This window comes from Amphiprion ocellaris, chromosome 19 (genome assembly GCF_022539595.1).
Source record: "Amphiprion ocellaris isolate individual 3 ecotype Okinawa chromosome 19, ASM2253959v1, whole genome shotgun sequence".
Classification (NCBI taxonomy): domain Eukaryota; kingdom Metazoa; phylum Chordata; class Actinopteri; family Pomacentridae; genus Amphiprion; species Amphiprion ocellaris.
Window position 1 is genome coordinate 11,414,947 of NC_072784.1, and position 20,993 is coordinate 11,435,939.

The 20,993-nt window shown below is 36.4% G+C and overlaps 1 protein-coding gene across 1 annotated transcript; it reads left to right on the forward strand.

Moving 5' to 3' along the window:
- The first annotated feature begins 1,005 nt into the window (after positions 1 to 1,005).
- Positions 1,006 to 19,693, forward strand: rab5c (RAB5C, member RAS oncogene family). The gene is made up of 6 exons (XM_023294068.3): positions 1,006 to 1,152; positions 11,941 to 12,255; positions 15,356 to 15,507; positions 15,676 to 15,798; positions 17,378 to 17,471; positions 18,392 to 19,693. The coding sequence occupies exons 2-6, from the start codon at positions 12,090 to 12,092 to the stop codon at positions 18,517 to 18,519; spliced, it is 663 nt and encodes a 220-aa protein (XP_023149836.1). The 5' UTR covers positions 1,006 to 1,152; positions 11,941 to 12,089; the 3' UTR covers positions 18,520 to 19,693.
- Positions 19,694 to 20,993: the final 1,300 nt, after the last annotated feature.

Consider the following 20,993-nt stretch of genomic DNA (forward strand, 5'->3'; position numbering starts at 1 on the left):
AATCAAGAAAAGTTGGGACACCTGTAGGATTTGGTAGCAAAAGCTTTCAAGGCTTGATCAACCTCCACTGCTGCAGAACAGTTTTAAGTTGTTAACCCATTTCTTGTTCCCTGAAAAAGGCCTTTTTGTATAATTGTTAAATGTACATTATTTTTCAGTTCTGGGTAGCCTTACCTTTTTTATTTTATTTATTTATTTATTTTTTACCTCTAGCAGTTCACCACTTACAATTTCAAGCTATTCATTGGATTTGAACTACTTGAATTTCAATAAAAAAATGGAAAAATTGAGGCATTCTAAACATTTTTAAATATTAAATTAACAATAAAACCTGTGCTTCTAAAATAGGATAACATTTTTTTAAACTATATTCAAATGTTTTTGCTTTTGTGGTGAAATTTGTCATACCTGCTTGGTAATTTATGAAAGTTTAAAAAAATAAAAAGCTTTTTGTTATCTACTATTATATATTAAAAAGTATTTGTTGAGTTTTATTTTGGTTCTGAAAATATCTCTAATTGACTTCTGCATTTTTATTTTTTGTTAATGTGCTCAAAGCTTGGTACTTTTCATGATTTTTGTTCATATTTCAACTCAGTATTTCATATCCTGAATGAATAGCATGACGGAAAGTATCAGTTAAAATTTTCGGGCTTTTGTCTTAAATAGTTCCTTGGATATTGTTGGAATGAACCAACTTCGGTTCTACAAGTCCTGACTAGATTTGCCTCTTCTGCTAAAAAAAAAAAAAAAAAAAAAATTTGTTTGATTTATTTCAGGTCTGCCACAAATGAGAGAGACAAAAGAGAAAATAAATACACAACACAAAATAATATTTAATTATTGAAATAAATATTAAGTAGTAATTCATAATATAATACAATACAATACAATACAATATGAATGTGACAAGCAGAATGTCGTGTCTCCGCTGCTCTCATTGGTCAGACCGTCCTGTGAGCAAAGCTTCGCTCTCGTTGGTCAGTCTGTGTGCAGACTCTGCTCTCATTGGTCCATCAGCCGGTGACACACAGTGGGAGGTTCCCGGAAAAATCTCTAACCGGAAGGGAAGGCCAGAGCCCAAGAAGAAGAAGAAGAAGAAGGAGAAGGAGAAGAGCCGCCGATGAGCACAGCGAAAGAAGAAAAAGTAATGTAAGTCAAACAAGTTGAAATTATTAAAAACGATGCCCAGGAGGAACATTGAAGGAACGTTGGTGATTTTGTCGTCAAGCTGTTTCTCCGTAGTTTCACCTCCTCTGGCTAATTTCGCTCCGTCAAGTCCGAGCCGGAGACGAAATGTCCATCAGACTGAGAAGCTTCGAGCACTGGGGGACCACAGAGTCGGAAAATGTCCCAAAAAACAGCCGTTAGCTCCAGTGTCTGAGAGAATCTACTGGCTTCGTTTCGCTCCGGTAACAGACACTGTGATAAGTCCGAGTGTCGGACTTTGTCAAACGTCCAACAGCTGACGACGGAGCGGCCGACTGAGGGAAAGTTGTCTAATGACGTTTTCGACACTTGGCTGTAGCGGCTAACGTTGCTAATGCTAACACAAGTCAAGTTTCCCTTTTCCAGCGGCGCAGCGTTAGTTTTTAGATGTCATTTTACGGTAGCAGGCTAGTGCTAATGCTAAACAAACGGTCAGGTCATTAGTTCAAGTGGTGTAGCCGGTGTTCATTTTGTTAGCCAACTGCTTGGTACAACTTAGAAGACAGTGTTATGTCGGCTAACTTAATGATAGCAGCTCATTTACATGGACATCTATCATGCATTTTTAGCTAACATACACAGCTACAATGCTGTTAGCTAGGTAGGTGATAGATCAGTTTTATAAAGCAGCAAACATCTCCAGCGAGTTAGGTGCTAAAGCATCCAGATAGGACTTTAAACTAACTTAAATCAAATTTGTATATACAGCACGTTTAAAACAACCTGAGACTACCAAAGTGCTGTAAAGTTGTAAAATGCAAAAAGCAAGACAGGACTTGTAAAATGAACATGTAAAGCAATATAAAATAGGTTAAAAACACTACAACAAGGCAAAACAGGATAGCAACATGTAAGATCAGCCATTAAAAGCAACCACAAGCCACTGAAAACATGTACGTCTAAGAATTGGAATAATAGTTGTAGCTTAATTGGATCCTATCTAGAGCTAGGTGATGAAGCAGAAAAGTTTATCATGATAAACAGTTTATATTCAGTCTATACTGGAGCGCATTGACAGTTTATAGTGTCATATTTTAGATAAAGATCAGAAAAGAAAGGTGGGAGTATGTTGCTTAGGTTGAGGTGGTCCGGGATACAGGATCCAAGCTGGTCGTCGCTGGCTGCAGCCTCCACCTGAAGATTTTATTGTCGTGGATGGAGATGAAAAGAGGCCCAGGTGGCTGCAAGCTAGCCCACCTTAGCTCACCTGCATGGAAGCCAAAGGGGCTCCATTATTACGAGATATTGTAGACCGTTATGAGCCAGAACATTAGCACATCTGGGTTTGTTCATGCAAATGAACCCTGCTTTCATGGCGGTTTGCATCTACTGCATTTAAGTATAACTATCGATCAATTTCCCTATTGGTGTTGATGAAGTGTTTATCACTGGTACATATCGTTTTACTGCAAAGCTCTAATCTCAACTATGAAGTTAATTGGTTAGAAATTTGCAATCCTCTGGTTATTCTGTTAAGTATTTAATAATAGAGCTGCGATCGCGTTGAGTATCATAACATTGGTTTAATCGGTTTGAGTAAGTTTATTAAAGAAAAAAAGTCTAAACTGATTCCAGCTTCTTAAATGTGATTATTTTCTTGCTTCTTGGACAAATCAAGACATTTAAAGATGACATCATGAACTTATTTTTTACATTTATAGACCAAAAATCACTAATAAAAGAAAATGGTAAACAGATTAATCTACAATGAAAATATTTGAGTGTACAATTGTGTCGCAGATTCATTACAGGTTTAAGTAGGTATACTTTACAGGAAAGCTCCTTTGTAATGTTCTCATGGCTGTAATGTTGGTTGCATTTTTGCCACACATGAATCCACGTTTGCCCTGCAGCTGTAAACCAGGTGCTTGCCTGTGATTGCGATTATGTTTCACAGTTTCTCACTCAGGCCAGTAAATGCCAACAGACTCGTACTTTTAGCAGTGCCAGGACTGCTGACAGCGTTTGTGTTGTAATTCTGCGCGTTACTTGCACGCATTTCCTCGCATTTTTAACGGCATATTTGTTCGCAGATGTTCGTTGCTTTTTGTTTATGGCTTAACGAGGGTGGCATAGCTTGGACCTTTGTGACAGCACTTTTTGTGTTTATGGTGTTTGGACTTTGTCTCTGCGAAGTGGCCACCCATCTTGACAAACCAGCCCTGAAGAAAGAAGGGCTGTGAGTTTATCCTCCACTAGTACACATAATATTTGTGTTTTGGGTCTGACTTTTCTTTCTCAGGCTGTTTAAGCATTGTGTGAAGTTGCGGGTTGCAACAACACAACTTACAATGAGGCATACATATACAATGTATTATAGTTTGAGTATTAGAGCTGTAATTAATAATCAATTAGTTGTAAACTGTTTTCTTAACCTGCAGCTATTTAGATAGCATGTGTCTCAAATTCTCACATTCTAGTTTCTTAAATGTGAATATTTTTAAGTTACTTACCTTCTCTGTGACGGTAAACCGAATATTTTTAAGCCGTGGAAATACGTAAGACCTTTCAAGACGTCATCTTGGGCCACATTTTCCACTATTTTCTGACATTTTTTAAACCAAACAACTACTCAGTTTATCCAGAATATATATTTGACAGTTTAATTGACAGCCCTACTGAATTTGTGTGTTTAAACTGTTGATGTTGAACTACAATCAAGTACAACCCCCCCTTTTTTTTACGTGTAGGAAAGAACTGTGAAATATTGAAGCTTGTCATTTTATGATTCAACTCAGTTATTTAAACACCACATTTGAAGCAACCTGAATTAACCTAACACGTCTAAATAAATATTGAGTTTGAGAGCCTACAGTTTCATTTATAATGTGATTTTACCAGAGTAGAAACCTACAAAAATTTATGTAGAACACAAATTTACCTAATTGTAATAAATATAAAGGCAATGAACCTACAGTTTTAATAATTCTGAAGATTAACCTGACTCATTTGAATATTAAAGATAGGATTCTACATTATTTAAGAAGATTGAACTGATTCAAAGTTATCACCCTACAAACTTATACATGAATTTTTGAATGTGTTCGTTTATGCTTATTTTTAATTTTTCTTTTTATTATAATCATATTTTAGTAATTATTTTGGTAACATGTGAGGCCATAGTTGAATTTTAGGGTTTTACTTTAATTTCTAATCAGTAAAAATGTGGGAACTTATATTTTGCACTTAGACTTTTCAGTTTACACTTTTTAATTTAAAGAGGAACTATTTGTAAGAGAACAACTTCCTTTTTTTCTGTTTAAAATCCGCATTTAGACACAGGAAAAACGGTAAACATTGCACCAAAAAACAAGCAGTTATGTGACATTCTAAACATGTTTTGTATATTTGTATTTAAGGTAAATGTTGGAGTCACTGGTTAGTTGGACATGTTTGACTGGGTGACATGCCTCCAGCCAACTGTGATCTTTGGTTTGGTCACTGAGCTTTTTACTCACAAGAAAAGGAAGCTCCAGTGATTTCTTATTGGCCTGCTCATCTCAGCGAGTGATGAATATCCTGTTTGCTTTTCCTGTTATGTCACCACTTTCCCATCTAAGCTGTCGCCGTCTTTATTAGAAAGTTAAACTGTCGAAGCAGCCGCCTCGGATCAAGAGCTGGAAGGGTTTTGTGTCTTTGTTGTCGTTTTGTCGGCCTTGAATGCTCGGTTTGCTGCTTCCAGACGGGAATGTTTGCATTTATATTTATTCAAACGAGACAAAAGCAGAATTTTGAATGATGCAGCCCCTTGTATCAGATACCACCGGTTCTTTCAGGACCCCACCCTTCACATGAACTCAACTGCACAAGTCTGTGCTTGCTTTTTCTTCAAATTTCTGTCGTGACAACAGCTTGTCGGCCAACTATTTAAACTGGATGAGTTCAGATTACATTGCATGTTATAGTATACTGCTAATTGTGTGGGGTTTTTATAGGGCTGTGTAGCTAACTCTGTCGATTATTTTCTTGATAAAATGGTGAAAAAATGTCAAAATGTCATCCTCAAATGTCTTGTTTTATCCACAAGCCAAATATATTGTTTATTTTCATTGAAGAGGGAAAAGAACTGAAACTATTTACATTAGAGAACCTCAAAAGGCAATTTTATTTTTAAAAATGTACTGAATTTGATTGTCACAATAGTTTTCAGTTAGTTTAATAGTTCACAGCTTATCAGCTTTAGTATTTTTGTCTCTAATTGGTAATGTAAAGATGTCCAGTTGTTTAAGCAAACCAATAATAAATGATTTTACATTTTCTGGAATGGAAAATGCATTTTTAAAATCTTTTTCTTCTAAAATTTGATTTCTAAACTCATGCTAGATGAAACCTATCATTATTATCATTGGCTATTCATCAATGGTTTATTTATAAATATCATAAAATGGTTAAAACATTTCAAAATATTTCCCAAATACCAAGATGACATCCATATATGTGTTATTTATGGATACATGTTTGGTTTGTCACTGGTGACGAAAGAAACCAGAAAAAAATCCAGATTTAAGAAGCTACAGTAGGAGAATTTTGCCTTTTTAAAAAAAAAAAAAATAAATAAATCAGACATACTCAAACTGGTCAAAAATAGTTGGTGACTCGGTTCATTGTTTAATCTCTCTTTAGTACTGAATTAAAATTTGCAAGTTTAGTTCCTGCAAACGAACGTTTTTGACACTTCCCTGAGATAGTCTTTTAAAATTGATCTTAATTTAGAAAGTAGGAGTCATAAAGGCGCTCAGCAAACTGTTAACAGGAACTGAGAAATTATCGTTTTGCTTAAGTTAGTTGGACATTTTCAAGTGTTTGACTGAGTTTTTATCTGTTAGTGAGGAGTGTTAGTTAGGTCTTTAACGCACAATTTGGTGTAATTTCACTTTTATTTCTGTTTTTCTTCTATTCATAAAGCCAGAAGAAAATAGTATTTTACTGAGAGATGGTAGTGTTAACTTTTATAGAATAACAGCAATTATTCGCTGAGGATGTTCAGAACAACAATTTTACCAGTGGAGAGAACAGAAATTTACATTTTGACTAGTCTAAAAGTAGAACGGCGTTAAGAAAATAGGAAGAATCATTCACAATCTAATCATAAAGTTTAACAATTGTTGGGAAAAAATATTTGTCTATTTGAGAGCCATTTGAAGCAGTTAATCACTTATTTTAATAACCAACGTGTTCTTTTAAATGCCACTGAAATGTTTCGCACTTTGTGTTGTGCATATAAACATTTAATATTATCTCACAAAACTTGTTATTTAGTTAGCAGCAAGTGTGTTAATCTAATAACTATTCAAATAACATTTAGAATAAATACATTTCAGGTTAACGTCCAGTGCCTGTGCAGAATGTAGTTTGAGTGATCTCTTATATGCTGGTTTATTTTACTTTACTTTCATTTTCGAATCCAAAATAATGCTTAACTGTAATCTGTTCAGATTTCCACCTTTATGGTTCAAAACATCTGGGCTTCAGTGAGAGAGAATTGGCTGTTTTCAATACGTTACGCAGAAAACCAAAATTAGCACAATAAAATGTTTATTTTCAGTCAATCTAATCTAGTCTATCTAATTACTGATGATTTTTTAAGAGTTATTTTTAATCAGGACCAGGAGAGTCTGAACCACTAAGCCCACTTTAAAGATACCTTTATTAAAATGACCAAAATTACACTATTTATCAGAGCTACAAACTAAACACAGAAGGAACTGTGTGATTTTCACGCTTCTGATGATCCTCAACTCACTCATCTGTTGGAAAATTTAACCACATCTAAGCATGATACTTCATCAAAATCGCTTTATTCTACTCGTCTCATTTTAAAAATGGCCAAAAATCAACCATTCGCAGTAACTACATTCTGTAAAAGACAAAAAAATTCTGTCATCTTCAGTACAAATGTGAGGCTTTAAAGAGCCAACTCTGGACAACCGTCCATTGATAAAAATTAATTGACCTTTTGGCTGAAGTGCAGGTAGTGTTTAAACAGAGCAGACAGTAAATAGGAAAAATATAAGTAGTGAAATACCTTCAGTACGTAGAGTCACAGTTTTATTTCCATTTTTGGTAACACCCATTGATTCCAGATTAAATTAAAATATTTTAGTAAGTGATATATAATTTATAGCAGTTAATTTGCATTTACCATTATCATGATAAAATGTTTAATTATGGTCGATCTGTCATTATTGTTAATTTTTATGAAGTACTTTAGTTCAGAACCACGAGAAAGCCACTCGCAGGTTTGAAACATATATCATCTTTTTAAAAAATGACCAAAATTACACCATTTTTTAGAGTTGCAAACTAAAAATGGAAGGAATCGTGTGATTTTCAAGTTTTTAATGGTCCTTGACTCACTTCTCTCAGAAAATTGAACCAAATCTAAAATTAAATTCATATTTGATCAAAATTGCTTTATTCTACATGCCTCATTTTAAAAAAATCACCAAAAATCAGCCATTCGTAGTAACCAGATTCTGTAAAAAACAAAAAATTATTTGATTCCAGATTTTTAAAAAATATTTCAGTAAGTTAATTATAATTCATCGCATTAAGATGCTCAAAAACACCCAGAGACAACTTGGAGTGGAGACAGTTAAACCAACTAGCCAAGGTGGCAGCAATGCTTAGTTGTTTCGTTGGCTAATATTGCAAATTATTATTGCCCTTGTGTTGATATTTTCAGTCTTAGCTCCTTCTGTACATCAGCATTGTCATATTTTGGCGCTGCAGTCGTATGGATGTCATGCTGGCAGCCGAGCGTACAGGAGGCCATGATGAATATTTCACAGCTTCTGGTCCTCCTCTTCCTCTGACCCTCGTACCACCGTCTCCCTCTCTGACCTAGTTCCCCGTCGAGGTTTTCATCATGGGTGCCATCAAAGCGTCCGTCGCAGGCTGCTTCACATGTGGAGGTCCGATTCCACCTTTCCTCTGCAGCGCCGTCGATGGCACTGAACAGTTACTCCATCATAAATCAATGCGCGTAAAGAATATGATACCAGTTTTTTCTTTTGCTATTAATAGATTCTACAGCATCTGTCGGTAGCAAAAACGCATCTCCAGCTCAGGACACATAATCTGTTTAGTCTGTAGGCCACCTGAAACCTTCCCTCGTTGTGTTTCCTCTTACGTAAGGCTGCAACTAATGATTGTGGATTAATCTATTGATAGTTTTCTGCATTAATCAATCAGTTGTTTGGTCTGTAAAACGGCACAAAATACAGCAGCTACTATCACAGTCAAGAGCTGACATATAACACTGAACATAAAATTTTTCTAGCACAAAAGCACACTAAAGATGGCAAAGTAATGCAAATATTTATAATATTTAACATGCGAAATATACAATATAGTGTGCAAAAACATACAAAATCTCTAATGTAAAATATATACAGCATGCAGAATGACTTTGATATATCAAGTATGCAAAAAATCTTTATAAAATAGAAAAATGTCTATATAAGCTCTTTGTTTGTGCACAACTCAAGAAAAGAAACCAGAATATAGTCTCATTTCAGAAGCCTATTTTTTGTATCTCAATTACTCAAGCTATTATAAAATACAATAGCAGCTTGTTAATTTAGTAGCTGACAATTAATTAATAAATAGTATTCAGTATTTCTTACATAATCAGTGTGAGCACGTTTTCCAGTTGCCAAGGCAAACAAATAATTAATAATTGCATATTAACATTTTAAATTGCATGAGAGAAGACAAGTATAGAAAGAAATGAAAAATGTAAATAGTAAAAAAATCTACATTTTGTAGAGCAATTGTTTATTTCCAGTATAGGTAGGACCTGTGTGAAAAGTGTTTACATGTTATTTCCAACTTTAATTCTAATTTTTATAAAAATAAGGAAGAAATACAACTATTTTGAAGGCGTTGTTACTCTGAGTTGTCTCTCCTTCGTAGTTCTGTTTCCATAGAGGTGAAAGCCTTTATAGTGCAGTGGAAAATGAGTCCACAGTGGGTAAAAATGTGACGGGAACAAAGAAAAAACTGCTCAGGGTTCAGGAGAGTTAAAGTAATGCTGCAAAATGTGATGTTGCATGTAGATGTGTGCAGCAGAAATGAGTTCATATGAACGCTGTCAAGTAATATATGCGAGTTCTGGGCTTTCATGTCCAAAGCTGTGATCTCCAGTCACATGTTAAAGATTTAACAGCTCAGAAACCAGCTGAGGCAAAATGCAACCGAAGTATCTGAAGCCTCTAACTTCAGAGCTTCATGTTCATTGTTTGCAAGGTTTTTAATGTACTCAGCAGTAAAATGTCTTCTGCAATCTTCAGTTCCTGCTTTTGAGCCGAGTTGTGTTTCCTGTCTTTTGACCAAGCAGAAGCTGGCTGACCTCATGTGTATCGCCTAAGTGAAAAAAACAAAACAAAAAAAAAGGATTAGGCAAGTTTTCAGTAATGCACAGCAGGCCGAAGTGCAGAACTAAGTGCTGGTGTCTTGGTATATTGTGGTGTATCTGTACCAGACTTTGAGTTTCCAACTCGGCCTCTATGTTTGAGGTTCTTCTTGACTGTTAGATGCAGTTTTTCTGGATGGTTTTTTTGCACATTTTTCCTCACTGTGGTGTCACAACTGCCAAAACAGCAAAAGAAAGCATCTTAATGTAAGAAAAAGGGACAAATGTTAGAAATATTACCTGTAGATTCAACAAGGTATTTAGAAATATTACCTATTACTGCCGAGTCCCATTTCAGCAAATGATGGGTCCCGCCAGAATGTGCTGAGAATCTCTCCAGTCTCTACCCTAAACTCATTCTCTCTCGCACTAGCATCCTCTTCTGGCCTATTCTATTCTATTCTATACTATCAAGACACACACAATTATGGTGCTCAGTACCGTTTGTTCATTTATTATTGAATCTCTTTTTCTTTTGTGTTGGTTTGGTTTTCTTTTCTTTTTTCAAATTTTTATTTTTTTTTTTTCTATTGATGGACAGTTAGTAGTTGGGCATAACACACCACCTTACAATCTTTAATTGCAATAGCAACGCCTGTTATTTTCTATCCCTGTTCATCCTGTTCGTCCTGTTCGTCCTGTCCAGTCTTTGTTTCCCCCACACATCACTGAGGTGTAACACTGCCCTCCCTGGCTTATAATAGGGAATTCTAATAAAGAAGGTCTACTTAGCTTTCAGGGAGGGCCGGTGATGGTCACACACATGCACTAAATATTAAAATATTTGGTTGCAAGACTAAAATATGCATCAATCTCATATAATGTTGACTCCCCTTTTGTGGAGTTAAACAATGAGAACAAATGCAGACAAAAAAAAAAAAAAAAAAGAAATATTACCTGTAGATTCAACAAAGTATTTCTATATGTCAGAATGGCACCTGCTGTTTACTTTGACACTCATCAAACCCTGTTTGTTGCATTTTTTTTTTCTGTGTAGTGATGCCAGCATAACAGATTAACCACCTGACTCGACCTTGAAATATCTTAAAAGTAAAGGCTGTTCTTATTTTCTGCTGGAAAACACCACCAAATTTGAATTAAATGCAAACCCAAAAAGAGGCATTACACTAAAGTAAAACACCTGGACGTTTTCCTGGAAGTTTCTCGTGTTGTCACTAATTATTTCTGACTTTGTGGTTCATGTTAAACATTGAGATTATTATGTGGTTTTGGTGTTGCTACATGGAAACAAACCACAAAGATCTCGGCTCTGCCTGGTCGAGGCTTCAAACTGTGGCCGGACATCTGTGAGGAGATGAGTCACAGGAACAAATGTGTTGAGCTTTTGTTTGGACAGAGCTTTAGGCTGATTTCTATGCAAAAATGTGCATTTGTTTTTCATGACTTCATACATTTAGTAGTTTAAACCTGCAAAAACCAAAGTTTTGCACAAATTGCAATTTTTTTCTCACAGATATGGCAATTTAAGGTCAAGCTTAAAAGTCATATTTATTGTGTTTATAACATGATTGAGTCTGACCACATAAGACACCATAAAAATATTTATTGTACTTTATTGCAGTGCTAATGCAGTTTTGGTGTCAACAACTTTGATTGTGATTCAATTGTTTGGTGGTCATTTTGGGCTAAAACAACAGCTTCAGTGCTGAGTTCGTTCATCTTTCTTATAGACGGCTACTATTTTTTGTGGGGTTTTTTTTTAAACTTGTCTACCATAAAATGAGCACCTATTAACAAAAAGCCTTTACATAATGAATGAATACATGTATGGTGGTTAGAAATCATTAAGCTTCGCAGAAGTCTTTGTTATGGTGCCCTTTTACTAGTTAAAGCCCTCACAATGCTCTCAACTCATCAAAATATGAACAAAACATACAGAATATTTTTTATTTTTGGTATGAGATACTTGGTCACAAAAATTTTAAAAAGAGCAAATTTCTCACAGCATATTGAACAGGTATGAACAGTTTCGCAACGTATACTAATATCAATACAACATAGTTCTCGAGTTTCATAATAGTTCTCAAAATGTTTTTGTGATATGGGGATATTTTTCATTTTTAAGCTTTAATAACTGGAGATGTTCAAACGGACTCAAATCTGTATGTGCAGAAAAATGTGCTAAAACTGGGTTGACGAATAATTTTTTAAAAAATCACGGAAAGTGTTTGATAGATTAATCTCAGAGGTACAACTCTGAATATTCATAGTTTACGACAAAGTTTCAAGGAGTCCAGAGATGGTCGAGCAGCATGATTCCAGAAGTTTAACTGTCAATATTGTGTGTTTTCCAGCTAATACTGGTGAGGCCTCTTCTTCCATCCCACCTGCCCGACCAGAACCAGCTCATCCTCCATCCCTCTGCACCAAACCCAACCCAGAACTTCACCGTTCGTCCTCTTCCCCCGGCTCCTTCCTTCCTCTTTGTTCTGAACGCTGCGACATGGCAGGGCGAGGCGGACCAGCTCGGACCAACGGCACGGCGGCGAGCAACAAGATCTGCCAGTTCAAGCTGGTGCTGCTGGGAGAGTCGGCGGTGGGGAAGTCCAGCCTGGTGCTGCGCTTCGTCAAAGGCCAGTTCCACGAGTACCAGGAGAGCACCATCGGAGGTGAGCGTGATCGAGGATTTCTAGAACTATATCTGCATGCTCACCTGAATAGCATCACAGCTACGTATCTCTTTAGAAAAATTATCTCAGTCAAGCGCAAAACCGTGTTTGGTCTCTGGTTCTGGCTCTGAAAAATTGTGTCATCTTGGTGCCTTTCTGAAAATGTAAAGAAGACCAGCCTAAAGTCAGAAGAGTTGACTCAACAAATTAGCGGTTCGGTTGGTTTCGTGCTTTTCAGTGGCTAGATTTATGTTAAATTTCCATGCAGTTTAAAAATCTCTGCCATGCGTTCCCTGATTAACTAATCAAAGAGCATTTCTTGCATAAATCCCACATTGAATCACAGAAATATGTGGCAAAGAATAGTTTGAGTTTGTCCAAACTGGGGCTGTACAATAAGGGGGAAAAAAACTTTACATTGTAAATTAATTAATGTGAAACAGTTAATCATTCTGGACTGATCAGAGTGATTTTGTAGGGGTGTGCAGCTGCTTTGCAAATCAAAAAGTGATTAAAAAACAGCCTCAATGTTCCTGATTTTAACGGTCAAACAAATTGTTGCCTCAAGGTGGCAAGAAATGCAAGACTCTGCAGAAAGGGTTGCTGTTTTTGATCAGAAATATTTAGTTTCTTGCAACCAAATCCTACTTTTCAGTGATAATCTGCTGGTTCTCACTCATTTTGTTGTGCACATGTGCAGCCTGCATGTCAACAAACTCTTGACTTTTCGTAAAATAAAAAAAATACACTCAGTGTGTCCAAGGAAGCTTAAATCAGAGTCAATAAGACTTATTTTGTAGTTTAATGAAAAACAAGAAGGTTTCTTTTTGCATCAAGTAACAACAACAGTTTTAGTGTGATATATTTAACGTAATTTGCAGATTTGATGTGCAGCCCTGAAAAAAAACAACTGGAGAATTGTTCTGCTATCTGAAGCTCACTTTTGTTGTTTTATTCTTCTCGCTTTGCAGCCACTAAATTTGCTTTGAAAAGGGCAACAAAGTGTTCATTATACTCAAGTTCCTTTGTTGTCAGGAGCTTATTTCTCACTTGTGCTGTGCATTTTCAGCCTGCACTCCCTTCTTATTTACATTTGCTAGCGTTTTAAATCTCTCTCTGGTAAATTACAAGGTGAAGTCTGTTGTGTAATCGCTGCTGTGACGACAGTAATATCTTTATTCTGCGTTTCCTCTCTGCTCTCTGAGTTTTTCCAAGCTTCACGTATGTGGTTGCTCACATGTGGCAGTAGGATGTCAGCACAGGATGCTCGGTGCTTACGCCGACGAAAAGACGAAAAACCAGTCAGCGTTTTTAATGTCCTCCTGAACTTGCGGTCAGCTGCATGCCTGGTAAAAGATTACAAAGCTGTAAACTATGTGCAGCGTGAGTTTCCTCTGTCATGTGACTGGCGGCTCATTAATGCAGTTTAGCCTCATTTTACAAGCTACATTATTTTCTTCATGCTCATTTGAAGGCTTGTTTTATTTTCATTTCTCTTCCTGACATTGTTTTTAATGTGTTTCTAGTCATTTCTGAAAAGATCGAGTTGTTTTCAGCAGCAAAAAATACATTATTTCTGGTAGATTTTTGTGCCTTTTAACTTTCTGAACAGTTTCTAGTCACTTCTACTTACTGGTTTCGCTTTTTTTCCCCACACTATGGCTCATTTTATTTTACTATTTGTTTACATACTTTCAGCCATAAAGTTCGTGAAATTTTGTCAAGTGACTGTTGGTTGGAGCTGAGTCACTGGTGGTTTTTTGGTTGTGGCGAGGTGCAGAGACTTTTAGTTTTTTACAGTATCTGGTTAGTACATGTGGTTTACTTTAAGCAAATCTTTAAACGATACTAGTAGAATAAAGTGATGTTGATGAAATGTTCACAGATTTGAAGGTTAGTTGTGGTTCAATTTCCTGATGAATGCAAAAGTGACATCGGAAAGGTTCTTTCTCTGACAAATGGTGTAATTTTTGTGCTTAACATACCTTCCTAAATAATTGAATAATAACTTGAATAATTAAAATGATGCCAGCTATAAATGAGAAGAGTTACGAATGTATTTGTGGTTTCATCCGTGTAGGCGCTTTTCAGTGGCTGGATTTATGGTGAATTTAGGTACAACTGAGGAAATAAACAAAAGAAGCGTTGCTTCCTTTAAGTTCAACAAAACTAGAGCTGTACAAGATTGGAAAAGAAATTGTGGCTGTGTGTATCTTCTCTACACTGCCTGCAGTTCAGCCGAATACATTTTGAATTTTTATGACATGACTGTTGATCACAGCTGAGGCACTAATGGCTTCTTGGTTGCACGGGGGATTGCAGAATTTTTAGTTTTTTTTTTTTTTAACAGAATATGGTTAGAAAAAATGGTTTGTTTTTAGCAATTCTCTAAGTAGGATGTGTACTATCAGATTTTAGGTTTAGGTTATTTACTTTTCAGAATTTTTGTCACATCACTGTTGGTCAAAGCTGAGTCACCAATGGTGGCTTCTCGGTTGTGCTGAGAATGTCAGAATTTTTTGTTTTTCCCAGAATCTAGTTGGAGCCAATAGTTAGTTTTTGGCAGTTTTTTTTTTTTTTTTTAAATGAGATGTGAAGAATAAATCGATTTTGATGAAATATCTTCATTTTAAGCTTAAATTTGGTTAATTTTCTCAATAGAACCATAAGTCACACATGCTTAGCTCAAGAACTGCCAGAGGTGCAAAATTTTCACAGTTTCTAACGTTGATCAATGGTGACATTAGGGCAATTTTTGTATTATTTATTAAACTTTATTTTTAAGTGTCTTTTTTTTTTTTTTTAAATGCCTTGCCTTTCAAAGCCACTGGTGGGTTTGGGGGTTCATAAGGTTAAAACATTTCTTTTCTGATCTTTGGCTTAAAATTTGCAATAATTTTCTAATTTACCGGAAATTAAATGTTTCATTGTGACATCTTTTTCAGTTAAATTGCTTTTTTTTGTGGTTCCAGTGACTTTGTGGTGTTCAGTCTTTAATTTTGAGCACAAAAAATTCTTACCTCTATTAAAAATCATCAGTTTCCTCTTTCTAAATGCATCATCTCAGCCTAACCCGTCTGATAATTTTCTTTACTTTCAGCTGCCTTCCTCACACAGACGGTATGTTTGGACGACACAACGGTGAAGTTTGAGATCTGGGACACCGCGGGACAAGAACGGTATCACAGCTTGGCGCCGATGTACTACAGAGGAGCTCAGGCAGCCATCGTGGTTTATGATATCACCAACACAGTGAGTTCCATCCAGTCTTATGTCATCTATGTGGACCTTGTCTTCCAGCCGGGTTGATCATTACTGGCTCCAGCAGACATCTGCAGCCCTTTGCTCTTATATTGTACAGTCAGATGGGACATTTAAAAGTCTTGTGATCATGCTTTTCTTCTTCTTCTTTTTTTAAAGGACACATTTACACGTGCAAAGAACTGGGTGAAGGAGCTGCAGCGACAAGCCAGTCCCAACATTGTTATCGCACTGGCAGGGAACAAAGCCGACCTGGCCAACAAGAGAGCTGTAGATTTCCAGGTAAACAGGGACTTGTACAGAAGTACATTATTAAAGCTGCGAGCAGCATTGCATCCTCAAGCATGTCTACCAGGTGACACTACGACTATGAATGGTTATCGCCTTTGGGATGTCATCAGGGCTGGACTCCGATCATACATGCAAAGTTTCAGCCAGATTGGAGCATGTACAGGGCAGCTAGACAGCACTTCCTGTTTCCTGGCCAAACATCCAAATTACACTATGGCCACGCCTTTGATTTTTGTGAAAGATATTGCTAACTTGTGATCACTAATGTCTGTTGTATATGCAGGCTATATTTGAGGTCTGTTGGACTTAGACCCTAGGAGGTGTTTGCCCTTGAAAATTTCAAAAAATGACCCAAAATCACCAAAAATCTGACGCTTAATTCAAAATGGCCAACTTCCTGTTGGGTTCTGGGTATGTGTGGAAGAGGCTTTTTTTGTGCGCCATGATGTGCTACATGTGCCTATCAAATTCTGTAGCTCTGCCATTTTTCCACACATGTGCAATTCCCCTAAAATATCACACTTTTCGGCAGTTTGGATGGCTTGGATGTGCATGCAAATTTTAACGTGTTTTGACTATGTTTAGGGGTTAAAAAGGCAATTACAGGGGTCCTCAACTTACGCCGGAGTTGCGTTCCTACTGACCTATGTAAGTCGATGTTCGCCATAAGTCTGAACTCTGACAACAATGTAAACAAAACCGTTATGTGCATCACTTTATGATCAATTCTTTGAAAAAGTCATGAATACCAATAACTTTCATGATGTATGAATCATTTTACAAGAAGATAACAGAATAGTGTAACGGACTGATGTTGTTGAGGTTTCAATGTTTATTATTCAGTTTGAGATTGACCTAATGTCAGTGAACGTGACTAGTGTTTCGTTAGCTCACCTCAGGTTGGCTGAGAGTCAGCAGTAGTGTGTGTGTCAAGCGAGAGAGAGCTGGGAACAGCGGCTAATTCTGGAGCCAAGTTATAGGGTTTTTGTAGTTATTTTGGCGTTGGCTTCGGCCCACAGTAGCCTGTGTGAAGGTTCAAGAAACGACCAGAGATAAAGTCTCACTCATTCATCACAGAGGGTCGCTACAATATGTTGCACTGTTTTTACAACTTGACCGATGCTTGTCGGTGTTTAGCCCTGTTCCCAGCGTTTTATTCTATCTAATTTCACTTTCATGGAGATGGCTTTCCTTTTCTTCGAAGAGTCTGACTTACACTTGGGAGCCATAATGAAGGCCACAAAGTTAGCGAATGTAGCACAATCCAAGGTGGCGTACAACCGGTGAATGTAAAAAAAGCCGTCTTATAGCGCCGCGTGATGACGTATTCAGCCACCCCGCTCGTCAACTAGTTCCATGTGACCAGTTCTGACGTATCTGACGTAACAACGAAATGCCGTAGGTCAATGACGTCGTAAACTGAGGACTCCCTGTACTTAATTGACAGACAGTATAACAATAATTCCTTGCATTCCAATAGAACTCTCGTACCGTTGGTGCTCAAACCCTAATTACATTCTATGCTATTAAACTGTGTAAATACATATAAATCTTGTATTTGTGTCCTCAGGAAGCACAAACATATGCAGATGACAACAGTTTGCTCTTCATGGAAACCTCAGCCAAGACCGCAATGAATGTCAACGAGATTTTTATGGCCATAGGTGAGTTTTTCTCAGAGGAAAAGCTGCAACTAATGATGGTCTCACTACTTAGCTTTCACTACATTATTTTCCTAAATAACATGTTTAAAATAGTATAAAATGTCCGTCTGTGTTTCCTAAAGATGACAAACGTCTTGTTTTGTCCTAAGAGGTTCAGTTTCCTATTATAAGAGGAAATAAACCAGAATATATTCACATTTAAGAAGCTGAAATCAGAAAAAACTACTCAAACCAAAGACTTGACTGTCAAAATAATTAGTGACTAATTTAATAGTTGACGGCTAAATGTATAACAAATTGGTTTTGTTTTCATGTAGAGCTGCAATAATTACCTCTGTTATTGTTTATTACACTGTATACTTACATGTTAGGTTTATTTTTTGAGTACAGTTCCTACTTCATACTTATGCTTTTCTTCCAGATACATTTTTTGGACGTGTTTTTCTACTATTGCTTATCTTATGTTATTTCCACTGCTTAAATTTCCAACTATATTGATGATTAAAATCCTTATTTTATCCAATTAATGGTCCAAAATACGAAGAAATACCGCAGATCCTCACATTTTTGAAGCTAGAACCAGAGAATGTTTGCCATTTTTGCTATTAAAAAAACAAATGAAAAAAGTTTCCAATTATTATTGATTATCGACATTATATACAAATGCAGCTATTTCAAACCAAAGTCGGGAATGACAGTTAAACTTTATTTTTATATTTATTTTTAAGATAACTTTTAATTTCTAATTGTAAACGTGTCATTTAAAGTTTGCATTCTTGGTTCCAGATTCAGAATTTAATATCTTTTGAGTTGTTGACGTTTTGAAAACAAACATTTTCTTCATTTTGTTTTAATGGTGTTTACAGCTCATTTGTCAGGTAGAAATTAATCTTTTTTTTGCATTTTTCCCCCTATAACAGCCAAGAAGCTTCCTAAGAACGAGCCTCAGGGTGCAGCCGGCACCGGCGGCCGGGCCCGAGGCGGCGTGGACCTGCAGGAAGCGGCGCCGCAGAGCAGGAGCAGCCCGTGCTGCGGGGGCGGGAACTAACAAGGCGACCACCAATCAGCTGCTCCGATCAACCAGACCAGATATCAGCCAGCCGTCAAACCGACCGGCCGGACCAACAACCCCACCCATACGAGCACCAATTAACTGTTTGGCAAACGAGTCGACGCCTGGACGGATCGGAAACCCAGAATTCAACACATTCGCAGAATCATATTTTAACCCCGGGACTCGCTGACCTATTGATGATGGACATTTGACGTCACCTTTAGGGGGAAGAAGGAAAAAATAAAAGATCAGTCATTAGCAATGGCACTTAATAAATAGCGCTGACTTGCTCACCTTTTGTGTCTGTATTTGTGTAGAGGAAAAAAAATAAGATTAATGCAACAAGAAGGAATTTAAAAAAGAACCAGCTCGCTCTTTCAAATGCACTGTTAAATCCAGGTGCACGTTTCACTTTTCTGTGTGGGAAAGAAGAAGAAGAATGAAGGTTTCCACCAGGACAGATGTTTCCTTCTTGGTAGAGCTGTGTAGATTGAATTATTACATTATTATTGTTATCACTATTGTTATTTCTTTCGGCACGGGCTGGTCAGTGTGATTTTAAAGCCTAAACTCTGAGGTTTTACGATCATCCATCTTACAGTATGTTATCAAAACCATATCCAGTAAATAGTACTTTAACATCGTCACCCATATGTAATTTTTAGCATTAATGTAATGAGTCATCAGTGTAAAAAAAAGGCAAAGATCTGTTTTCTCGACCAAAATCATGTATCGAAAACATGTCGCTGTATTTGTAACAGACTTTTCAAGTTTATAATCGATCAGTAGTTCTTGTTAAAACTTCCCAAATCTCCACACGATTTTTCTGTCAACCTTAATTATGTTGTGATGTTATTATTTTTTTTCTTCTTTTTTTTTTTATGTCTTAATTTTTTTTTCTCTGGAGATCTATGGTATTAAATGCACTGGTTCTGTCTCATTATCTTTGTGAATTTGAGATGTTCTCCTCGGCTTCTTTTTTTTTCCTTTTCTGTCCTCTCTTTATTTTTACTCGTCATATCAGGGAGGGATTTTCTTTTGGCGTCAACAACTAGCACAACAGAACCTGCACAGCCGTCTTTGCTGTTTGGTGGGAGGATAACGGGGAGGGTAGGGATGCGGGTAGAGGAGGAAAAATGTAATTTTACGAATAAACAAGGGGAAGGTATCTCATTTTGTACGCCTGTTTAATCATTTCACCTTATCTTGGTATGTTAAAGTGAAATTTATTAAGAGAACGGTGCTTAAAGATGTAGAGTGCCATGTTCAAATGGATCCTGAAACATTACAAACACTATTCAGAGAAAAAAAGACGCTAAAAGTTTTCACCTGTTTGAATCTTGGTATTCAATTTGGCTTTTTTGATAAGAATTTACAACAAACATAAAAATGAAAGCAGGTTTCAACACAGTAAAGTCAAATAATTAAAAATATAAAGCATGTAATTATTTACCCCCTTGCAGTCAGTATTTATTAGATGACTGCAGTTCCGGCATTGGTCCTGTTGAGATTTTACCTCATTCTTCTTTATAAAACTGATCAAACTCTGTCCGGTTCCACAGGGATCACGAGTGAACAGAACTTTTCAAGTCCAGACACTAATTAAATTGAGGTCTGAATGGGCCTCCAGAACTTTCACCTTGTTGTCTTTAAACCATTTCTGTGGAGCTTTGGCTGTTTGCTTCGACTTATTCTCTTCATCATGATGCTGCCACCACCGTGCTTCACATCATGGTACCAGGCTCATCTTCAAGCTTTAATGTTTACTCTGGTGAATTATCTGAAAACAGAAATGCATCCAGAGTTCCAGTGATTGTTTCTAGGACACTCATAGACGTTAAACTGCTGCACTTTTACTGTTCAAACTAGGATACATCCCTTAATATTGATGCTCAAATCTGGCTAGAAAAAAATGACGCTAAATAAGAATTTTGTGTTTAGGCTGTGACACTTGGATGGATGTAAAACTGATCTGGTGTCAGTTTTTATCAGAACTCGGATGGGTTTTTCAGCCTAAAATGTCCTGAGTCTACCTGCTGGACAGATGAAGTTCTGAGGCTCAGAAATGATGTAGTGAAATGATGATTTGTAATATAACAAAAATAAATCTGTAAAATAGCAGTTTCAAAATATATTTACCAAATTTCAGTTCTTAATATACATATTTTTTCTTTCAAATACCAGAAAATATCTGAGAAACAATGATATTTGCTGATTTCAATACATTACTAAAAAATCATGTGTAAAAGAGAAAATTACTACTTTGTAAAAGTGTACATTTTTGATGTGATTTAAAATTTTGATCAGATTTTTAAGTGCAACATGTAAAAAAAATACCTTTCCAGTGATTTTACTAGGTATTATCAGTAATTTAACAAAACAGGAAAATAAATATGTAAAAGTATTTATTGTTCTACAGTTCTCAATATACATAACTTTAAAAAAAATCAATACCTGTAAAATATTGA